Below are 22670 nucleotides of genomic sequence, written 5' to 3' on the forward strand. Positions count from 1 at the left end.
TATGATTCTATGATTCTATGATTCTATGATTAAAAACCTCCAAGGAAGGAAAGTCCACAATCTCCCAAGGGGGACTATTCAAACGGCTCTTGTTGTCAGAAACGTTTTCCTGAAGTTTAGTTAGTCTTCTTTCTTTTAACTTGAAGCCATTGGCCCTACCCTCTAGAGCATCAGAAAACAGATTGTGATGTTTTCTTCTAGCTCTGCAGCTGCTGCTCAAGCTCCACAGTGATTCCAGAGATGTATATTCCCTGCATAATTAGCATAATCATAGTGATTTATTCCTTGGCAAAACTCACAAATGTACCCACTTTTGACACAAAGAACAGATATTTCAGAAATGAAAGCTTGAAATGCCTGCTGCGTTTTTAAAGACGTCTTGTACCATCAAGGGCTTTGACTTATCTTCCAGGCAGGCAGGGATTCTGCCAGTGTGAAAGCTTTGTATCCTCCCTTTCCTCACATTTTCTCTGGGGCTTCGGTCTTGTTGGAGACTTTGGGCTTCATCTAATTCGCTTCTTGCTAAGTTGAGAGCAGTGACAACAGATGTAATGACAGGAGGCAGACCCAGAGTGAGGCTCTTATGGATGTTGTTGTTGCTGCTGCCGCTTCCCTGTGCAGCTTCTAGGATGCGGAAAGCAAAATGCCCATTGAACTTGAGAAGGGACCATCCAGATGCAACGAATTATTATGAGCCAGGAGACCACCTCATAAGTGGGGTCATATCTACATTACAGACCGTTCATCCTGAACACGATTTCCTTATCCCCCCTTGCAATTACATTGTAAGGTAAGCTGTACTTTCCCCTTGTAATTTCAGCATAGCAGATAAGATTGTGATTAATGGGTAGGCATCTACATTGGACCTTGTCTAATAGTATTATGCTCAGCTGTGATTGCCCAGGCCTCTAATGCTTATCTGCCAGGGACAAGTCCTGCTTTCTAGAGTTTGCCCATTGAAGACATAAAATGCATAGGCATTGCTTCCCTCCTTACTTTTTTCCACTGGAAAAAAACCAAATTGATGGTGAATCATGAAGAGCCAGAGATCATCTGCGTCCCAACTTCTTGACTTGGGAAATGTGAAGATGGCCTGATGTGCACTCCTCTGAAAGAAGCAGGACTATAGCTATTAAACTGTCACAATGTATTTTTAAAGTTAACATATAATCACGTTGAATTGAGTCTAGATATCAACTTGCAGCCAGTACAGTTCACCTGCCCTGGGACCTTAGGGTGAAAGTTTGGTACTAAATAGGATAGGAACAGCAATAACAATTAGAAGCAGGAATTATATGACTTGTAAAGGTGTCTATTTTACATCTCCTCTACCTTTTTTATAAATAAGGAAGCAAACTCTTATAACCTACCACTCCCCTTGAACTAGTGCTCTGTCCTTTTACAAACTTTTGCTCAATATATTTGAGGGTGGTATTCACTCCCTGCTTCCAGCACTTAAGTGTTCAAATATGCTTCTATCTCTCCTTAACTGGCAAGCAGCCGTTCACCTTCCAACAAACTCACAGATGGCTGATTATGTGATGTGGAAGTTCTATTTTGCTTCATTCTTGTGGCTGCAATTTCTTCCAGGACTTAGAAAGCAGTGACTTGACACTTTTCACTGAACGGAGACTGACATTAGGCTTCATGTTTATTACAGGGAAAGAGGGACAAGAGCATACTGGAATCTCCTGTCCTTCATGATCGCCATCCATGAGATTAACCAGGACCCTGGGATCTTACCCAACATCACCCTGGGCTATGACATCCATGAGAATCATTTCAATGCAAGGATGACCTATGATGCCACGCTAGATCTGCTTTCTCCTGGAAGGGCCAATGTCCCAAACTACCACTGCGGAAAACAGAAGAAGCCCTTGGTTTTCATTGAAGGGGTCAACTCTGACACCTCACTCCAGATTTCAACGATGCTAGGAACCTACAAAATCCCCCAGGTATGAATACACTAGCATGGGCAACATGCAGAGAACAGCCATTTCTTTGAATAGGAAGCAAATTATGAAACTCACTCCCAGAGGAGGCAGTGAAGCTTCTAAGAGAGGATTAAACCAATTTATGAAGGCAAGGGCTATTGATGAATGCTAGGCATGATGACTGTGATCTACCTTCCTAGTTGGAGGCACCAATGCTTCTGGGTGCCAGTTGCTGGTTTCTTACAAGCATCTTGTTGGCCACTGTGAGAACAGGACTAGATGGGCCATTGGCCTGAATCCAGGAGGCTCTTCTTATGTTGAAGGATATGTACTGCTGGGTGAAGAATGCTTGCGAAAGAGAATCACCATCAGAGCTGACTAAGGGGGGGGGGGACATGCCTTTTGGAAAGAGAGATGCCTCTCAGAAGCTACAACAGGAAGCTCACAAAATGTGTACTGTGAGCTACTAAGTACTTTATACTTACAAGGGGGAAACAGACTCTTTGTTCAGCCGGCACCTAATAAGAGGACAAGGGTTCATGGTGAGTTTTGGCACCTCTTTTTCTAGGAAAATAGCAATTTACATGGAGCATGAATCATACTTTGGAGGGACAGAAATGCAGCCTCCAGAAGACATCTCTGGGATGGCTTCACACAAGCCTATTTTGGTAACCTGCCAGGGGACTTTAAGATGGAGGAATAATAAATACTGGGCAGAAAAACAAATCTAAGGAACGAAACTCATGTGAAACTAACACTCAATTGAACTAAAAATTGACCCCTTTCCCCAAACCAAATGTTAAAAGTAGAAAATGCAACACATCTTAACTCTACATAGCTTCAAACATCGTGGGGGGGCATTCTGGGTTGAAATGATGTTGAAGACATGTTATATTGTTGCCTATAATGAATGAATTGATTTATTTCAGTCACTGACCAGAGTGTATTGTTTCCTATAAGTGTCCTACATCTCCTTTCCAGAGTAGCACTGGAGAATATTGCTCTCCCTGACCACAATTTCCAGTTGACCAATAAAACCCTCTATATCTTCCTTTTCTTCCTAGGTCAGTTATGCTTCTGTTCATCATGCGCTTGACAAAACGCAATCTCCTTTGCTGTACCGTATGACCCCAGATGAAGCACCCCCAAGCTTAGGGATTATCAGACTACTCCTGCATTTCAGGTGGACTTGGATCGGGCTCATAGCTGCTGACACTTACAATGGAAAAAGGTTTCTGAGCACCTTCGCACCTGTGCTTGCTAAGGGCGGTGTCTGTGTTGTATTCTCACAAACCATTTTACGAGGCTTCTTTTTTATAGCCAATGCATACAAAAAGCTCCGGCAGAAGATTTCACTTTCCATGGACAGGCGAATCAATGTGTTTCTTTACTATGGGGACTTTCAGTCCCCCTCAGAAACTGCACATACACTAGAAATAGTGGGTGAAACCCTGAAACCCATTACTGGGAAAGTTTGGATAACAATAGCTTTCTCATATGTCAGCTGCGGCATGTCTCCGGAAATACTTGAGAACAAACACATTCATGGATATTTATCTTTATTTTTCCAGACCAAAAAAAGATCAAAACATGATGGTAATCTGCCAGTTTCTTTCCCATATAGTAATTTCCATCCATGTTGGCCTGAAGGCTATAATTGCTCATATTCAAAGCATGTATTTTCTGTGAAAGGCCAGAGGCGATGCAGAGTGAAGGAGAACCTTTCAGGTTTCCCTCAAGAAGCCCTTGAAAGGAGCCTGTTTCAGGACACCTACAGCATTTACAACACGGTCCGAGCTCTGGCCCATGCCTTAAATGCTGCGTACTCCTCTAGACCCAAGAGGGTGGTGATGATGGATCAGAACAGGTTGGAAGATGTAAAAGTCCAAGCATCACAGGTATTCATGTTTCTTCTCTAATGCTCTGGATGGACATTGTTCCATTTTAAATAACGATTTGTTCAATGACAGATTTGTAGGTCCATTTCCTTTAATTAACAGAAATTAAGCAAGAATTAAGCTGGACCATAAAGAAGGCTGATCGCCGAAGAATTGATGCTTTTGAATTATGGTGCTGGAGGAGACTCTTGAGAGTCCCATGGACTGCAAGAAGATCAAACCTATCCATTCTGAAGGAAATCAGCCCTGAGTGCTCACTGGAAGGGCAGATCGTGAAGCTGAGGCTCCAATACTTTGGCCACCTCATGAGAAGAGAAGAGAAGACTCCCTGGAAAAGACCCTGATGTTGGGAAAGATGGAGGGCACAAGGAGAAGGGGACGGCAGAGGACGAGATGGTTGGACAGTGTTCTCGAAGCTACCAGCATGAGTTTGACCAAACTGTGGGAGGCAGTGGAAGACAGGAGTGCCTGGCGTGCTCTGGTCCATGGGGTCACGAAGAGTCCTAAACGACTAAATGACTAAACAACAACAAAGCAAGAATTAAAAAAGGAGATAAATAAGGTTATAAAATGCTGTAGGTGAAAATTGATTCATATAGAACTGATAGACCCTTCTGTATCACATTCATTTTAAATCTCCATTCATATACTTTCCTAGGTATACCATCATAATTATTTTCATCAAAATAATCATCTCACTCTTTCCTAATTATCAAAGACAAACAAAGCATTCCAAAGTTAAAGCAAGATAGAATTCTACTGCATGTAAGAAGTTCAATGACTTTTATTTCCAAAGTTTCTCCACAAACCCTTTCCAAGGTCAAGAGGCTCCCTGGTCAAGGAGATGGTGTCCCTGTAGACAATAGCAACTGTTGGGATACTGCCAGGGAGATAAAGTCCATCAAGGCCCTCAAGCCGGCTCCCGGACGATCCATCGACCTCCTGTAGACACGCAGTATCAGCAATTAGCGACATGAGCTCCAGAACATTCTAGAGCCGATGCACACTCTTTATCAGCAGATAATGCACAGCCGAAAGTTGCACTCAGGAGAGCATTATTTACAAATTTTATTCTGCATTGATCAGAACAAAGAAAGACATGACTGCCTGTGTCAGTGTCTCCAGAACAGAGAGAAACGAAAACAATAGCAAACATAAACATCCTGTGAACAGGACATGCGCAGACTCTGACTCACAAAGCCCGCTCCCTTTTAAGGTGGAACGGAAATATCCTAACAGCAACTCCCCTGCCTTGACCCCCTAGTCTAGTCTCGGGCAGTATCAAAAATTCAGGTGGGCAGAGCTAAGTAAGGTCAGGCCCACCCACCTCCCTCACCCAAATCATAGAATCATGGAACTGGAGAGTTGGAAGGGACCCTGAAAGTCATCTAGCCCCACATACTGCAATGCAGGAATCTCAAGTAAATCATCCTTTGCAGATGTCCATCCAACCTCTCTTGGAAAACCTCCAATGAAGGAGCGTTCACAAGCTACCGAGGGAGACTGTTCTGCAGATCCACCGTCAAGCGACTATTAGCTTCAAAAAACTCTTGGTAACGCAAGCCAAATCAGCCCACTCATAGGCAATCAAATCATGGAACAGCATGTTTTTAATACGGACTGATCTGACATTCAGTAGTAGCAGCGCCAGACCAGGGGGCTCAGTAGATCTGCTACTAGTAACCTCTGGTGGTGTGAGAGGGTGGAACAAGGAACAGAGACCAAACACCAAGGCCTCCACTCCCGATGGTGGCCAGCCCACCCTCCACTCCAACCATGCTCTCCCCTTCCCACCTAGCTACTTTCCCCCCACTGCCTCTCATTCAGAGAGGGAACTCCACCAAACCAAGTTCCCTTTCAACCAGCCTCTCACTCTGGTTAAGGGTCACAAGCCTGCCTCGTGAAATGCCTGGTCTGCGAGTCTAAAGCCTGACTGGTAGCTGCCACAACTGCAGCCAGACCCACAGCTGCAGCCACCGCTTGGAGCAGGACTCTGAGAGGAGCTGCCATACTCTCTCCAACCCCAACTCACAGGATCTTGGATGGAACCTATTTCTTAGGCTACTCAGCTGAAGGAAGAGCTCATTTTGAAAGACCTCAAGTATATGGAGAACATTAAATAGAAAAATACTCCATAGCCACTAGGTGCCTAGATTATATGTGAACCAACTGGGCGGAAATAGCCAACTTTCTTAAATGCTGCCATATTCTCTCTAATTACAGTTCCACCGTTTCCTGAGTGATTTTCAGTTCTATAATGCTTCTATGGGTGGAGTATATTTAGATGAGAGTGGGGACCTGATAGCTGAATTTGATGTGGTGAACATTGTGATGCTTGCCAATGACTCCCTTCACGTAGGGAAAGTTGGGAGTATGGAGAGAGAGGGATCCGCAGACGTAAAAGTCACCATTGATCAGGATGCCATCGTGTGGCCCCTTTGGTTTAATAAGGTGGGTTAAATCATTCGGATACATTTGACTATGATGCAAAAAGAAAAAGAAAACAGAGGATATTGGATTGAAAGGGGCTTTTAGTTTTGTAGGAAGAGTCATCCCTACTTCAACTCCCATGAGCATATTTATGAAGGTAATATTTTTTGCCTCAACTTGCATCACTTCATTCTTGTTTCTATTGAATTACATTTCCCAATTTACTGCTCAGTCATTGAGGTTTGGAGAGGTTCTGCTGGAGGTCTTCACAATCTATTTTTGTTTAAAATTCCCTGAACAATTTAGTAAAGGTAATCCAGTCAAAGGTAATCCAGTCAAATCCAACTATGGGGTGTGGTGATCATCTCTGCTTTCAAGCTGAGGGAGCCCGTATTTGTCTGTAGACAGCTTTTTTCGGGTCATGTGGCCAGAATGACTAAACTGCTTCTGGTGCAAGTGGACACTGTGACGAGTGCCAGAATGCATGGAAAAGCTGTTTACCTTCCTACACCTATTTATCTACTTGCACAAGTAAGCTTTAGACCTGCAAGGTTGGCAGGAGCTGGGACTATTGGCTCCACTATTATTGCATGGATAGAAAGACCGTTAACTCCTGACCATCTTTCTTTATGGGCAGACCGTTCCTCATTCCAGATGTGCTGAGAGCTGTCATATTGGGGATGTCAAGGTCATCCGGGAAGTAGAGCCACTTTGCTGCTATGATTGTGCTCCCTGTGTAAATGGGACAGTCTCCACTGTGGAAGGCAAGTGAGAGAAGTACGGCTTTGAAGGAATAGGGAAACTTCAGTGGGTGTGTTCTAAAAATCATTTTTATTTATTTTCCAATAAAAGCAGCCAATCAACATATCCGCATCATAATCCAATTAAAAACAAGAAACTAAAATAAAAAAGACCAAATTATAGTCCAAATTGTAATTATTAATTTTACCAGGTTCCCCATAGTCTGGACCTCTGAAGCATAACTCCAAATCTTCAGTCCTGCCTCTTCTCATTGTTTTCATATTTCTGCCTTCTGCTTTTAACACTTTAAAGTTCTCCGCCCCTGGCTATGCGATTCTCAGTCATATCAGAAGTCATATGTCCTTTCATTCATCAAATACAGCTTTATTTGTAAAAATATATTTTTTCCAACTGTCTATTTACCAGCGCAGCTTTTCCTGACTTCATTCCAATCTTCCAATCCAGGCTGTTGTCCAAACCTTTCTTTTGAGATTTAGTGATGCAGTGTCTTCCACGTTGTTGAGTTGTTACTATAGATTGTTGGGGAGACTGTTTGCAATATTGCAATGTAAATGAATTGTGTTCCACTGATATAAGTCATTTGGTGATTGATCAGCCTTCTCAGAGACCACACAATCTCCCCACTCTGGGCCCTAGAGGGGAGGGCTGCTAGACATCCATTCGGCCTTCTCTCTCTCTCTCATAGTGAAAAACTTCTGCAAACAGCTGCACTATATGTTATCCCAAATGGTTATTTCAAGATATTACAAAGTCAGCCAGCAAATATTTCCTACTCCCCTCGAAAAAGGGGGGAATTCTCATCTTTCTGTGCTGCATCATATTAACAAACACCATCTTGTTTCTTCTTTTATGTTTATCAAGTCTTTCATGTCTGAGTAAAGCTGCACAGTTGAATACTTAATTATAAATAGAAGCCCATCTGTACTCTTTTTTTAAAAAAATAGGTTTCTTAATGAGGCATAGAAAACCAATTGTAGATGTTAAGAAGAGAAAAAAGACATACCAAATACCTCTGTAATCCAAACGCCATGATGAGAATCTCTTTGAAGCCCGAGCTTAAACACCAGGGACTGTACAGTTCTGCAGGTTTTTTCTTAATCTTCTTCGGTCCAGACTATGTCTGTTTATTGTCCAAATCCAATTATTTTATCAAACAGATATTTCCGGCTATGAGAGTGACATCGGAGAATTCCAGCCGTGTCGTGCTCTGGGACCCAGTGTCCTGCCGCTTGCACCTGGATGCAAACTGACAATCTCGGACAATCTGCGGGTCTACAAGACAGTCCTCCCCCACCCTAGGGAGTCAGCCATGTCTCACCGCCGGAAACAGGAAGCGAGGGACAACTTTTGTGATCCTGTCCAACACAATGCTATTTCTTCATTTTATCCCTGCCCCCCCCATAAAAAATGACCTCTACCCAAGGTTGGCATATCTGATGGGTAGGGTATAAATAAATCATCATCATCATCATCATCATGTGTAGTGATGACAGACTCCCTGTGGTTTGATTTTGAATTGGGTTTTCTCTTAGAATCATTAGAAATAGGACATTAGGACATCTGGTTTCTCTGAAAGTTCTCTTCTGGCGCCCCATGTGGGACCCATGCTTTCCTCCTAGGAAACAGTATGTCTTGGTGCCCACCCCGTTCCACCAGCCTTGCCAGAGGCTTTCCTGGAAAACTTCAGATGTGTCTGCTGGTTGAAAGGCTGTAGTTCAGTAGCACAGAATTTGATTTGCAAGCAAAAGATTGCCAATTCAAGTCATAGTAGCTACGGGTCAGGGCTGGGAATGTCCCTTGCTTGAGACCCTGGGTACTGAAATCACTCATCTTACTTTCAGATGCAAACCATTGCACCGAATGTCCAGAAGATCAGCACTCAAACAAGGACCGAGATCAATGTGTTCCCAAGATTATCACTTTCCTGTCCTATGAAGACTATTTGGGGATTCTCTTGTCTTTCTTTACCTTGTTATTCTTCTTAATCACATGCTTGGTGTTAGGAATTTTCATTAAATACTCAGAAACTCCCATAGTCAAAGCCAACAACAGGGACCTTTCCTACACCCTCCTTGTATCCCTCTTGCTCTCCTTTTTGTCCTCCTTGCTCTTCATTGGCCAGCCAAGAAAAGCCACCTGTCTTCTCCAACAAATTGCATTTGTCCTCATCTTCTCAGTTGTTGTCTCTTCTTTGTTGGCCAAAACCATTACTGTTGTGCTGGCTTTTCTGGCCACAAAGCCAGGGAACAGGGTGAAGAAATGGCTGGGCAAGACTCTGGCCAATGCTGTTGTCCTTTCATGTTCCAGTGTCCAAGTTCTCATCTGCACCACCTGGCTAGGGACCTCTCCCCCATTCCCAGACACTGATATGCACTCCCAACCTGCAGAGATTATCCTGCAATGTAATGTAGGGTCTTCTGCCATGTTTTATGGTGCCCTGGGCTACATGGGCTTCCTGGCTGCCCTCTGCTTCACGGTGGCTTTCCTAGCCAGGAAACTGCCTGGGGGCTTCAATGAGGCCAAGCTGATCACCTTCAGCATGCTGGTCTTCTGCAGTGTTTGGGTGTCCTTTGTGCCCACCTACCAGAGCACCAAGGGGAAATACATGGTAGCCGTGCAGATCTTCTCTATGTTGGCCTCCAGTGCTGGGCTTCTGGGCTGCATCTTCCTTCCCAAGTGCTACATTATTTTACTCAGGCCTGGTCTGAATACAAAGGAGCATCTGACGAGAAAAAGCAAAGATGCCATCTGAATCTTTGTACATTCTTTTCCATTGTAGGGATCTGAGCAGAATGGCAATAATAAAACGCAGCTACTTGCAGGTATAAAATGAAATATTCAAATGTCAAAAAGCTGTGGAGTGATGATGCCCAACATATGAGTCAAGAGAGGATAGGAGGTGACGGGAGAGTTAGTTTAAATCAGTATTGATTTCAAAAGTTTAATACGTCCTGTAAACCACCATAAGACACAGAAGTCAGTTTAGTGCTTAGAAGCTAACCTCCTCTTTCTCAAATGACATTTTATTTTGATAGTGCTATCACGGAACTCCAGCACGATTTGCTCGAACAACCACCATCACTTTCTTAACTATGGATCTTCCTCGCTTCCCAAGGGCAAATGCAGGCAATTTTGCACAATTGGCAGAAAACCTGCACAGCTTAAGCCCTACCCAAGTGAATGAGCTGTTTTCTTAATAATTACTGATTCAGTGGAGCTAGAACAACAGAAATTCCTAATGGACTGGGCTGCTTGTAAGCAACCAGCTTTCAGGTGGAAGTGCTTATTTCCCAGGAACTCAAATCCAAACGAGGTACTTCATAAATATTTATTCATCCAGTATAGCTAATGTAAATATGATTGCTTATATTGGACTAAAACTTAATATCCTAAAAGAGTAAAGAAATCAGGAGTTGAAAAACTACAGAGAAGTGTTCATTTTTTGACTAAACCCTTAAAAATGTGCCCCTTGGAGCTTATTCACAAATAATATCTGGCTCACAACTCCTTCCACAGTCCCATAATTTCAGGCCTTTCACCTGCGGAGCAGCAAAACATGTACAATGTACTAAAAGGTAAAATGTGTTTTTTTAACACTATTGGCTTTGTAGATTATATAAGGCAGTCTCCAAGGTAAGTCAACTCTATCCTTTGTTGTTGTTTAGTCGTTTAGTCGTGTCCGACTCTTCGTGACCCCATGGACCAGAGCAGGCCAGGCACTCCTGTCTTCCACTGCCTCCCACAGTTTGGTCAAACTCATGTTAGTAGCTTTGAGAACACTGTCCCACCATCTCGTCCTCTGCCGTCCCCTTCTCCTTGTGCCCTCCATCTTTCCCAACATCAGGGTCTTTTCCAGGGAGTCTTCTCTTTTCATGAGGTGGCCAAAGTATTGGAGCCTCAGCTTCAGGATCTGTCCTTCCAGTGAGCACTCAGGGCTGATTTCCTTAAGAATGGAGAGGTTTGATCTTCTTGCAGTCCATGGGACTCTCAAGAGTCTCCTCCAGCACCATAATTCAAAAGCATCAATTCTTTGGCGATCAGCCTTCTTTATGGTCCAGCTCTCGCTTCCATGCTCTATTCTAAGACAAGTAAAAATCTCTTTCGGTACAAGCAGCTTTTCCACATTCACTACTTCCAAAGTTTGAGTAAGGAAGCCACTGATTAGGTTAAATTGGTTCCTTCACATCTTTCCAGCTTTCTTATTCACATGAGCTTGAGCTCGAAGAATGTTAGGGGTTTCCTCCATAACTCTGACAAGCAAGTTATCAAGGTAGTCTTCCATCTCGCGCACCTGCTGATCTCGCTTTGCAATCACATCTTTCTGCTTCAAGACCAGCTGTGTGTCAGCTGACCATAAGCGTAGGCGGGATCTGAAGGATCATATTTCTTTAGGAAGGAAGAATGAACAGGTTAAAGTCATTTTGATATCAAGCACTGATGCAAGGATCAGAAGGAAGGTATAGAAACCTTTGGTTTCTTTTTTTAAAAAAGATATTTATTAAAAGTTTTTAAGATATGACAAGAAAAAAGAAAAATAAACATACAAAATAAAAAACAATTAAAAACACACATTAATTTTCAATAACATAACTTCCATACACTTATTTCCTCGGACCTCCTCATACTTCCCTTCTTTGTATTCCAGTTCGATTTGTTAGTTCAGCAAATCCTTACCATTAAACTTTTACCCATTTGTAAAACCTCTTCCCCCCCCTCTCCATATCTCTTAAAACATTACAGCTGGAAACCGCTTAGTTTCTATCCAACATCCTTCTAACATTCATTAATTTTACAATGTTTCTGTAAGTAGTCTTTGAATTTCTTCCAGTCTTCTTTCACCGACTCTTCTCCCTGATCTCGAATTCTGCCAGTCATTTCTGCCAATTCCATGTAGTCAATCACCTTCACCTGCCATTCTTCCAGGGTGGGTAGATCTTGTGTCTTCCAATACTTTGCAATAAGTATTCTTGCTGCTGTTGTTGCATACATAAAAAAAGTTCTATCCTTCTTTGGTACCAATTGGCCAACAATGCCCAGGAGAAAGGCCTCTGGTTTCTTCAGGAAGGTTTTTTCTGTTTTTTTCAGTTCATTATATATCATTTCCCAGAAAGCCTTAATCTTTGGGCACGTCCACCAAAAGTGAAAGAATGTACCTTCCGTTTCTTTACATTTCCAACATTTGTTATCGGGCAAATGATAGATTTTTGCGAGCTTGACTGGGGTCATGTACCACCTGTATATCATTTTCATAATATTCTCTCTTAAGGCATTACTAAACTTCATACCTGTGGTCCATAACTGTTCTCAGTCAGCAAACATAATATTATGTCCAACATCCTGTGCCCATTTAATCATAACAGATTTCACTGTTTCATCCTGAGTATTCCATTTCAACAGCAAATTATACATTCTTGACAAATTCTTAGTTTTGTGTTCTAACAGTTCTGTTTCTAATTTTGACTTTTCCACCTGGAAGCCAATTTTCTTATCCAAATTATATTTTAACAATGTATTTGGTTGGCATGCATACTTATGGTATGATAAGGTCAAAGCTCATAAAGCATTTAAAAATCATATTGTCAGGAAAGCTTTGTTTAATGTTTGGATAAGATATAAGGATTTGTTGGAATATAAAACCGCAAGGTGGCTGTCACCAATGGAAGCAAAAGCTTTGAAAAAGCTCAATATGGAGGCTAAATGGCCGACATATTGGGAAATTTTGGAACAAGACAGAGATAGATTGAAATTGCAGAGTTTTGAGAAATTAAAAAACAAAGTGAGAGACTGGCTTCATTATTATCAGATAATGGAGACATAGAAACCTTTGGTTTCAGGGATTACTGGGGAATCCCAGGAATGATGTCAGAGCAAAGCATCTTAAAAGCTACTGAAGATTCACAAAAAAACTAGAATTTCAGGATTTGCCAGTAAGTACTTTTATGGCATGCAGACAAATGTGCACACAAGGTTTCTGTACACCTGCCTTCAACTATTTCTTCCCAGTAATAAACATGGAAAAGTGAAGATAAGACCCTCCTCATAACATGCGAAAAATACTAAATAAATACAAAGCAGCAGCAGTAGTGGTTGTTTCAGTTAAGTGATAATAATTCAGGTTCTGTGCTCAAACTCCAAACAGATCATTTGCAATATTAGTTGGAGGCACTAAATCACTAAACCTTGCTTATCTGAAAACAAAAATCCCTTTCAGGCCAAAGTCCTTTGGTGAAGATAGCAAGTTTTGAGCCTGGGGAATTCATACCCACTCACAGATCTAAACTTGTGTCAGTAAAAGGCTCAGAAAATTGCCCAGATCGGTAGGATAGCAGGGGCAGGGGGAATTGTACACCTAGAAAACTTGAACACATTTCTGTCTCCAAACGACTATACCCCTTTGCAGTTTGTATAATCCCGCCAATAAATTTACAAGCTTCCTAACTCAAGGCACAGACCACCCAATTAGGTTTTAAAATATAGTATGTCTTAAATTACCTTTATATCGGCTTCATTTTGGTTATCCAAGATCTTTGATGTTATGCTCTGTTTTTTGCAGATGATTTGCTTGTTGTAGTATGCATTGGTTTCACAGGATGAAGTCTGAAAGAAGCACACACAATTAGTTCAGGCAATCCTATAGTACTTTGTACCTGAACAATTTTGTGCAGTTCTCCTTTTGGTCTGAAGGGACGTGGGTGGCACTGTGGGTTAAACCACAGAGCCTAGGACTTTCCGATCAGAAGGTCGGCGGTTCAAATCCCCGCGACGGGGTGAGCTCCCGTTGCTCGGTCCCTGCTCCTGCCAACCTAGCAGTTCGAAAGCACACAGTGTAAGTAGATAAATAGGTACCGCTCCAGCAGGAAGGTAAACGGCGTTTCCGTGTGCTGCTCTGGTTTCACCAGACCTGGAAGCTGTACGCCGGCTCCCTTGACCAATAAAGTGAGATGAGCGCAGCAATCCCAGAGTCGGCCACAACTGGACCTAACAGCCGGGGTCCCTTTACCTTTAGCTTTACTTTTGGGCTTGCATGAAGCACCGCATGCACACATATTTCTGCTTTGGCTTCTAAAAAGAATAAAGTACATTTTCCGCTCCTATGTACCTCTACTAGTGCAAGTTTAGATTTTATATTTACTGTTAAAACAGAAGATTTATTCTGCCCTCTTCTCTACACTTCAAGACTGATTTAGAAGCTCTCAAATGAAAAGTTTTACTTACCTATTTATTTATATCCCTTCAAGGACCCTGAATACACCCCCCCCCATTTTCCTCACTACCACCCTGTGAAGTAGGTTAGACATAGAGATAAGAGACTGGCCCATCACTGAGTGGAATCCTAGTGTGACACTCTTGATGGTTCAAAACATCTGTTCCTCCCCCCACCATAAAATAGGGTTGGTTGCTTGGATATTTGTGTAGTTACCCAGATGTTTAGCAAGTGTAAAAAATAGAGTTTTCAACAAAGTTTATTGCAAAAGTTTGCCTTGATTTCTTTTTTAGTTAAATTACACCCGTGGAACACTTCAGAAATCTAGGTAACACAAAACCTGTGCCACAGTAAACTGCACTGCACTCATGATCACAACTAACACCGCTTTTTAAAAAAGTTAAGCATTTATCCAACTGCTGCTTTCACTTATTTTGGCAGAACATGAAAAATATATTTAGTATTTTAACAGGACAGTGGGTTTAAAAAATAAAGTAAAATTAGAGGTAAAATATGAAGTGCTGGTTCCAGTTTATGATACCTTTATTGTCATGTCACAGCAATGTGAAAATAGAGTCTGATTACTGCCTAAGCAAAACAAACCTTTGCTCAATTTTATTCCTTCATTGACATTGCTACAAGAAATAGATACAGATCAACAGGGAAAGATTTTCACCTGTCCGTAGGAAACAAAATCCCTTACTGCGTTAAAAAGGGGAGGGAAGAATAAAAGCCATGCACAGTATAGCACTTGAGCCTTTATCTTTGCTCCTCGCCCCACCCCCCGCAATTCCTCTCACTGAGCTTAGCAGGATAAGTTCCGTCACTCTGAAGATTCTGATTGGGATGTGTTTCAGAAGGTGAAACCCATGCACGGAGCAGCAGCTTCTTGCCAGAGGGATCCACTTTGGTACCCAAGCCCTCTGCTGTAGCTTTTTTCGTAGGCTCTGCTCTATTACAGCCAGAAGCATCAGATTGGAAAGAACTAATAGAGTGAGAAGAACTGGGCAGAGGGGAAAGATGAACAGGCTTGTTAGGAAACCCAAGCCTTATCAGGAGAAACTGGCCACTCTCCAGGCACCTGGCTTGAATCCCGGTTGACCTCCCTGTCTGCATTCTCCGGCAGGATACAGGCTAGGTCACTCCTCCCTGCTCCCTGCTCCCCCCAGGGAGGGGAAAGAGATAGACAGAAATGTATTTACATGTCTTTATTTCTGTCTTTGCAGCAGTACAGAGAAACGTGTCTGCACTCATCAGACTCCAACAGTAGAGAGAAAAACTCCACCCCTGTACTTCCAGTACAGGTCAGATGACACCCTGAGCTGACATCCGGTGCTCAGCACAGTGAATAGACTGCCCCTTTGTTTCCCTGGTACAGTCCCAAACATTCACATCCTGTTTTGCTTTCCAGCCACCTGCAGCTCGCTCCCTCATTGCTGCTTTTCCGTAACACTCAGGACTATCACCCTGTCTATTTTCTTTTAAGCTGTCAGCATTCTTCTGCTCCAATCCCTTTACCTCATGGCTTGCATTTTCAAGGGCTAGTGCTGAAGGTGCAACCAATGGTTTGTTTAGTTCAAATCCATCATCAGGAGCACTTGTCTTCATGAGAAGCGATACAGTCTGCCTCTCACCGGTCGCCTTTTTATTTGCTGTCAGCTCTCCCCCCTCAATGGAGGACCATAACTCTGAGGAACCATCTCCACTCCTGGACAAATCTCCAGAAACTGCAATCTTTTCAGTTGTTGTTTGTTGTTGTTGTTTAGTCGTTTGGTCGTGTCCGACTCTTCGTGACCCCATGGACCAGAGCATGCCAGGCACTCCTGTCTTCCACTGCCTCCCGCAGTTTGGTCAGACTCATGTTTGTAGCTTCTTTTCAGTACCCTGGGGATAATTACTCAGCTGCTCATCATCCAATCCCACTTCTGGAATAACAGAAAAGGTGGTGGGTTTTTACATTCAGATCTCCAGGGATCAAATTGCCAGGATCTATCTGATTAGTTAAACCTTCCTTTTGGGGCACAACATGAACGTGCTTGGAATCATCACGGTTCCCTGCTAAGGAGGAAGTAGAGAAAGATGCTGGAGGACTGTTAAAACTTTCAGAGCCCTCTCCCACTTTATTTTTTTTTAATAAATATTTTTATTCAATTTTCAGACATAAAAAAGAAAATCACCAACCATATACCAAACATATACAATCCCTTCACCAAACAAATAACAACTAACAAACAAAAAAAACCCCATATACTTACACCAACATACATTACAAAAAAGAAAAAAGATAACTATTTATAACTCTTTTTATATAACTAATTGAACTTCCTCACATCTCCCTTCCCTGCGTTCTCTGTAGTAAAACTAAAAACAGCAATTTGTTACCTTATTTCAAATCTTATTTTATACCTCTCAAAAATTATGTCACTAGACTTCAAATAATTCTTATCAACTAGTTATAACTTAAATTTAAACATAATATTACTTTAGGTTTCAACCTTTTCTTACACATCACTTAGTTTCCCATATCTTTCCACTAAATTGCTGGAACCATGTTTTTTCCAATCGTGCAATTTCTTAACATTCATACAGTTTGTACTGTTTTTGTAAATAGTCCTTAAACTTTTTCCAGTCCTCTTCCATTGTTTCTTCTCCCAAGTCACGGATTCTGCCAGTCATTTCGGCCAGCTCCATATAATCCATCAGTTGCGTCTGCCACTCTTCCAGTGTGGGCAAATCTTGTGTCTTCCAATACTTTGCGATAAGTATTCTTGCTGCTGTAACTGCATACATAAAAAAAGTTCTGTCCTTCTTTAACACTTTCTGGCCAACAATGCCCAAAAGAAAGGCCTCTGGTTTCTTAGTGAAGGTATACTTAAATACCTTTTTTAACTCATTGTAGATCATTTCCCAGAAGGCCTTCACTCTTGGACAGGTCCACCAGAGGTGAAAGAATGTTCCTTCAGCCTCCTTACATTTCCAACATTTATTATCAGACAGATGATATATTTTTGCAAGCTTGACTGGGGTCATGTACCACCTATATATCATTTTCATAATATTTTCCTTCAAGGCATTACATGCCGTAAACTTCATACCGGTGATCCATAACCTTTCCCAGTCCTCAAACATAATGTTTACCCAATATCTTGAGCCCATTTTATCATGGCTGATTTAACTGTCTCATCCTGAGTGTTCCATTTAAGCAGCAAGTTATACATTCTTGAAAGTACCTTAGTCTTTGGTTCTAACAATTCTGTTTCTAATTTCGATTTTTCCACCTGAAATCCTATCTTTTTGTCCGAATTAAAAACCTCTTTAATTTGAGCATAGTGTAGCCAGTCTCGCACCTTATCCTTTAGTTTCTCCAAGCTCTGCAACCTCCAAGTATCTCCAATTTTTTCTATTATTTCCCAATACTTCGGCCATATGGCCTCCATATTGAGTCTTTTCCGGGCCTTAGCCTCCATTGGTGATAACCATCTTGGGGTCTTATTTTCTAATAAGTCTTTGTACTTTGTCCAGACATTAAATATTGCTTTCCTGACAATATGGTTCTTGAACACTTTGTGAACCTTTACCTTGTCGTACCACAAGTATGCATGCCATCCAAAAGCATTATTAAACCCTTCCAGATCTAGGACATCAGTGTTCTCTAAAAGTAACCAATCTTTCATCCAGCAGAAAGCTGCAGTTTCATAATATAACCTTAAGTCCGGCAGGGCAAATCCCCCTCTTTCCTTTGCATCAGTTAGTATTTTAAACTTTATTCTGGGCTTTTTGCCCTGCCAGACAAACTTGGAAATGTCTCTCTGCCACTTTCCAAAACATTCCACTCTGTCCACAATTTGTAGGGTTTGAAACAAAAACAACATCTTTGGCAACACATTCATCTTTATAGCAGCAATTCGACCCAACAAGGAAAGTTTGAATCTTGACCAAATTTCTAAATCCTTTTTAATTTCTAACCAACATTTTTCATAATTATCTTTAAATAAATTCAGATTTTTAGCAGTCAAGTTAACCCCTAGGTATTTCACTTTTTTACAGAGCCCTCTCCCACTTTAGACACGGGAGGATTATCAATATCAGAAAGCTGAAAAGCAGTTGTCGATAAACAACTACCTGACATTCAGGAGACATCTTAAGGCAGCCCTGTTCAGGGAAGTTTTTAACGTGTGATATTTTACTGTATTTTTGGTTTTTATGGAAGCCGCCCAGAGTGGCTGGGGAGGCCCAGCCAGATGGGCGGGGTATAAATAATAAATTATTATTATTATTATTATTATAGAAGGCTCCAACTGAAGAATAGACGTTGCAGGAACAGGCAGGGGAGACTTAGCAGAGTTTGAAGAATCCTCTATCTGGGATTCTTGTTCCCTTTTAGGAGCAAATGGTTTATTTTCATTCCCCGAAGCAGAAGAGGTAGCAACAGCTATAAAGCATTCAGTATCTTGCTTGGATTTCTGCCCCATTTTGTAGTGAACGGATTGTTGTCACTAGCAAACCTATCAGTGTCCCGAGGTTGCTCTTCTGGATCAAATTTAGAGACAAAAGGGTTGTTTTTATTAGAGTGATAGGGAGGAGAGAAAAGAGAAGCAGAAGGAGGTGCAGAAATAGCAGAAGTGGCTTTGGTTTCATCCTCTGAAGATGCGCCCAGTCTGTAAAAAGGGACAAAATAAAACCTGAAAGTCAGTTGCAGATGCAACGTAAGACAGGCAGAAACATTTTGAAGACAAGTTTAACAAGGCTGCTGCATGTTAAGTGAATAGGAAAGGTGTGGGGTTTTAGCAAATGTTACGGAAATTACGGGGGGGCACATCTTTAAAGTTAAATATTACAAATATTATGCCTGAATGTATCCTTTCAACTGGACAGCTCAGGGAAGTCACCTAGCTTTAAAAATAATATTAAATCATCTCCTTTCCCAGTTTCCTCCATTCCAAAGCTATTTTCCCCTTGAAAAAGGACTCCAGGAAGTTCTCAGAGGTGACAATTGCTGGGCTCATTGTTAGCCAAAGGAAGCTAAATCTCATCACCTGACTTGCCTCAGGCTCCAGACATGCAAAGGAACTTCTATTCTACTTTTGGGTGGTGGGTACTTAAGACATATTTGTCTATGCCAATCTTAGGTCTTGCCCTGCCATGTCTGCTTACGCTAATCTTGTACCAAGGACTTGTCTGGACATGTTTGCCAAGGTTGAACTAGTGTAACTAGTCTACCCCTCCCCTTTTGTGACATGTCAGTGATGTAGCAATGATGCTGTACGAACTGTATTCTGGGATGTGGTGGGAAAGTTTTAAAAGTCTTTGTCACCCCATCCTCGGGGTTCAAATTTGCTCTTTGAACCTATTGTGCAATAAACTTTGGTCTACAGCTATTTGCTCTGGTTGGCTGGACTCCTTCCTTTATTCTGCAGGGACCCGCGGGCTCTGCCGGACGAGCTGGGTGACCGAGGAGCCTCACTCCTAGATTTTTCCATAACAGCAAACCACCCCCTTTCATATTATAATTTACCTTTTAACAGCAGCAAATGCTTATAAAAGAAAACAACACGTTGCCTGAATGAAAGAATTTTGTACATTTAAAAAAATCTATCAGTAACATCTCTTTTCAATAGAACACCTTTTTAATCCCAATTACATTATAGTATTGTCATAGTATTAGTAGTACAGTGAAATATACAAAGCACCAAGCATACGGGAGTCAGGCAGGAAAAAAAGGTGGGGCCTCTGTCACACACAGCTTCCATGCAAAAGCAACGTTTTATCCAAAGGTTGCATTCCACCAAGCCATAAAAATCGCATTTTAGATTGCGAACGTTTTTCGCCCCCCACAGCCAGAAAGATTCCTGCTCCAGTTTGTCTATCTCCTCCTTAAAATGCAGCAACTGGAACTGAACCCAACTAATCCTACATTGACACAACACTCTGGCACATTTCCTCTCTCTCCTTCGAAGTTAAAGCATACCCTTATCCGCATTCCTTCAGAAGTCCTGCTATGACTCCCTAAATAAAGAAGAAGCGAAAATTAGATGCAACGGGTCATATTTAGGAGGCCTCTCTAGGCAGCGCCTGGCTCCAGCCCCCTCTCCCTCCCTCCCTCCCTCCGCGCACGTGCCCCACGCCCCAGCAAGCAGACTGCCCCTGGCAGCGGGAGCTCCACGGGAGGCCCCCGCTCGCTCGCCCTCCCCTCACCGTGTACATGTAGGGACAAAAATTAACTAAGCAGCTCCATTAATCAGAGTGACTGACTCACCACCTATCTTGTGACACGGGTATGATGTTCAGGAACCACCATACCATGTTCTATAAAGAGATGCTTGCAAAGCCACAACTTTTTCTTCTGGATCTAGGTTTAAAGCAAGCATGTCTGAAACAACCTACAATTAGATTTTCACAGTTCTCTTCCACTCTCTCATGCCTAACTATGAGGACCATAAGTAGACCAGACAAACATTCATTCAAGTCAAACGCCAACTCAAAGAGGTATTTGTTGCTCAGGCTGGCTGACTGCCTCCACCCAACCCTTCTGTGGAGTTGGGAACTGACAGGGTTAAAACTCCATGGTGTCCTGTATCTGGGAGGAGCTTAACGCAGAGAAGTGCGTCACAGTCTGTGTCACTGTTCAGACTTGCTTTCGCTTCTGCCTAAGACGCAGCTCAGCTCAGAGGCTGCGTGTGTGCTTTTGGAGCACAGAGAATGTCGGAGGTTTCTGATGGATTTACTGCTTTGTAAATAAACGCTTCTAGAGATAAGAACCAAACTGTCTCCTGACTTGATTTATCCCTCATCTCACACGGACGCAGGACCGCTGCTACTCTGCTCCCCTGCCAGGTCAGCTCCCCAGCAGAGCCATGCAGGGAAGCCTGACTGGACGCAGGATTATTTACCCAAACCTTCAAGAGTGGATACTACTTCTCACCCAGAGATACGCCAATCTTTACACCAAACATTGTCCTAAACAGCATGCAAACCACTGCAATGTGGCCACTTCCTATACCTCTTGTCAGAGTTGAAGGAAAATAATCAGACAACCTCGCCAACTGGTTACTAGTGGTCCCCACCAGTAACCAAAGTTATCCAGGCCACCCAAACCTGTCTTTAATTATTACCACAGTAGGGTGGAAGGAGCCATGCCTGAAGGATGCGGGAGATTCTTAGTGGGACAGGAGAGCTGGGGGAGCGGGGGGCAGGAATTACATCTGGCAACCAATGAATCCCTTTGCTTCAGACAATACATAGGTAGACAAGTCTAAAAAGCCCAGGACACAGATTTTCACAATCCTCTAGTGGTTATGATGGCTCATTTACCAGAAGTAATGTATTTAGCATTAACTTTGGAAGTGTATACTCAATTCTTACCAAACTAAGCCACCTAGAGCAAAATATGTATCAGAAGGCTATTGCTTGCAAAGCCTGTCTGAATCACTTGCAGAGACTCTCCTCCTGAAGAGAGGGGAGTGGTTGTGGGTGGGAGCCCGAGCCCTGCCTCCCACTCACCCGGCTGGCGCCCACGCCCATCGGCAGGCACCCAACCAGGTGCCTCCGAGGGGCGTGTACAGCAGCCTTAATACTGCTGCGCCAGCCCCTCCTCAGCCTCACTCTTCGTCGTCCCATCGCGATTCACCCACCCTCCACTCCCATTGAGCTCAGGGCTTAGTTTCCCTTGGCATTGCTATGGACCTTAGGTTGGTCGCCCTGGTTGTCCGGGGGGCCTGGTAGGAATTTTTCTTTTCTTTTTTTTATAATAATTTTTATTGCATTTTTTCCAAATTACAGAAAGAACAAAAGAATGAACAGAATAGAGGAAAAAAAAAAGGAAAAAAAGAACAGAAAATCACGACCATTTCAGGAACTTATTTCAAATTTCCATTGGACTTCCCCACATCTCCCGCATAATGCATTCTTGATAATAAAGTTATCAGCAAATTATACCCTTATTTCATGTGTTTCTTTATATTTTCAGTTGCAATTTAAGTTTAAATCTCTTATTCTCCATTTACTCTAGAAATATAACATAATGTCATTTTTACCCATTTAAACTTTGATTCTTTCATAAATGTTGTCCAATTTCATAGATAATTAAATTTCGTTGCTGGGGCTAACGTTCCAAATCATACGGCATCTTATGATTCATACAACTTATAATACTTTTGCAGATAGTCTTTAAATTTTTTCCAGTCCTCCTCCATTGCCTCTTCTCCCAGGTCTCGGATCCTTGCAGTCATCTCGGCTAGTTCCATGTAGTTCATCAATTGCGTCTGCCAATCTTCCAGTGTGGGCAAATCTTGGGTCTTCCAATGCTTGGCGATAAGAATTCTTGCTGCTGTTGTAGCATACATAAAAAAAGTTCTATCCTTTTTTAACACCTTCTGGCCGACAATGCCCAGAAGGAAGGCCTCTGGTTTCTTGGGAAAGGTGTACTTAAACACCTTTTTTAAC

General features: G+C 42.3%; 1 protein-coding gene across 2 annotated transcripts; it reads left to right on the forward strand.

The window, feature by feature from the left end:
• The first annotated feature begins 455 nt into the window (after positions 1-455).
• Positions 456-6481, forward strand: LOC309527363 (vomeronasal type-2 receptor 26-like). 2 transcript variants are annotated; one of them, XM_082214151.1, is made up of 4 exons: positions 456-790; positions 1661-1955; positions 2999-3832; positions 6056-6481. In XM_082214151.1, the coding sequence occupies exons 1-4, from the start codon at positions 552-554 to the stop codon at positions 6290-6292; spliced, it is 1605 nt and encodes a 534-aa protein (XP_082070277.1). In that variant the 5' UTR covers positions 456-551; the 3' UTR covers positions 6293-6481. The 2 variants fall into 2 exon arrangements, with proteins under 2 accessions (XP_082070277.1, XP_082070278.1); XM_082214152.1 differs by lacking the exon at positions 456-790 and having other exon boundaries at positions 1583-1955.
• Positions 6482-22670: the final 16189 nt, after the last annotated feature.

The sequence above is a fragment of the Podarcis vaucheri genome, assembly GCF_965113315.1.
Source record: "Podarcis vaucheri genome assembly, chromosome: 2".
NCBI lineage: Eukaryota > Metazoa > Chordata > Lepidosauria > Squamata > Lacertidae > Podarcis > Podarcis vaucheri.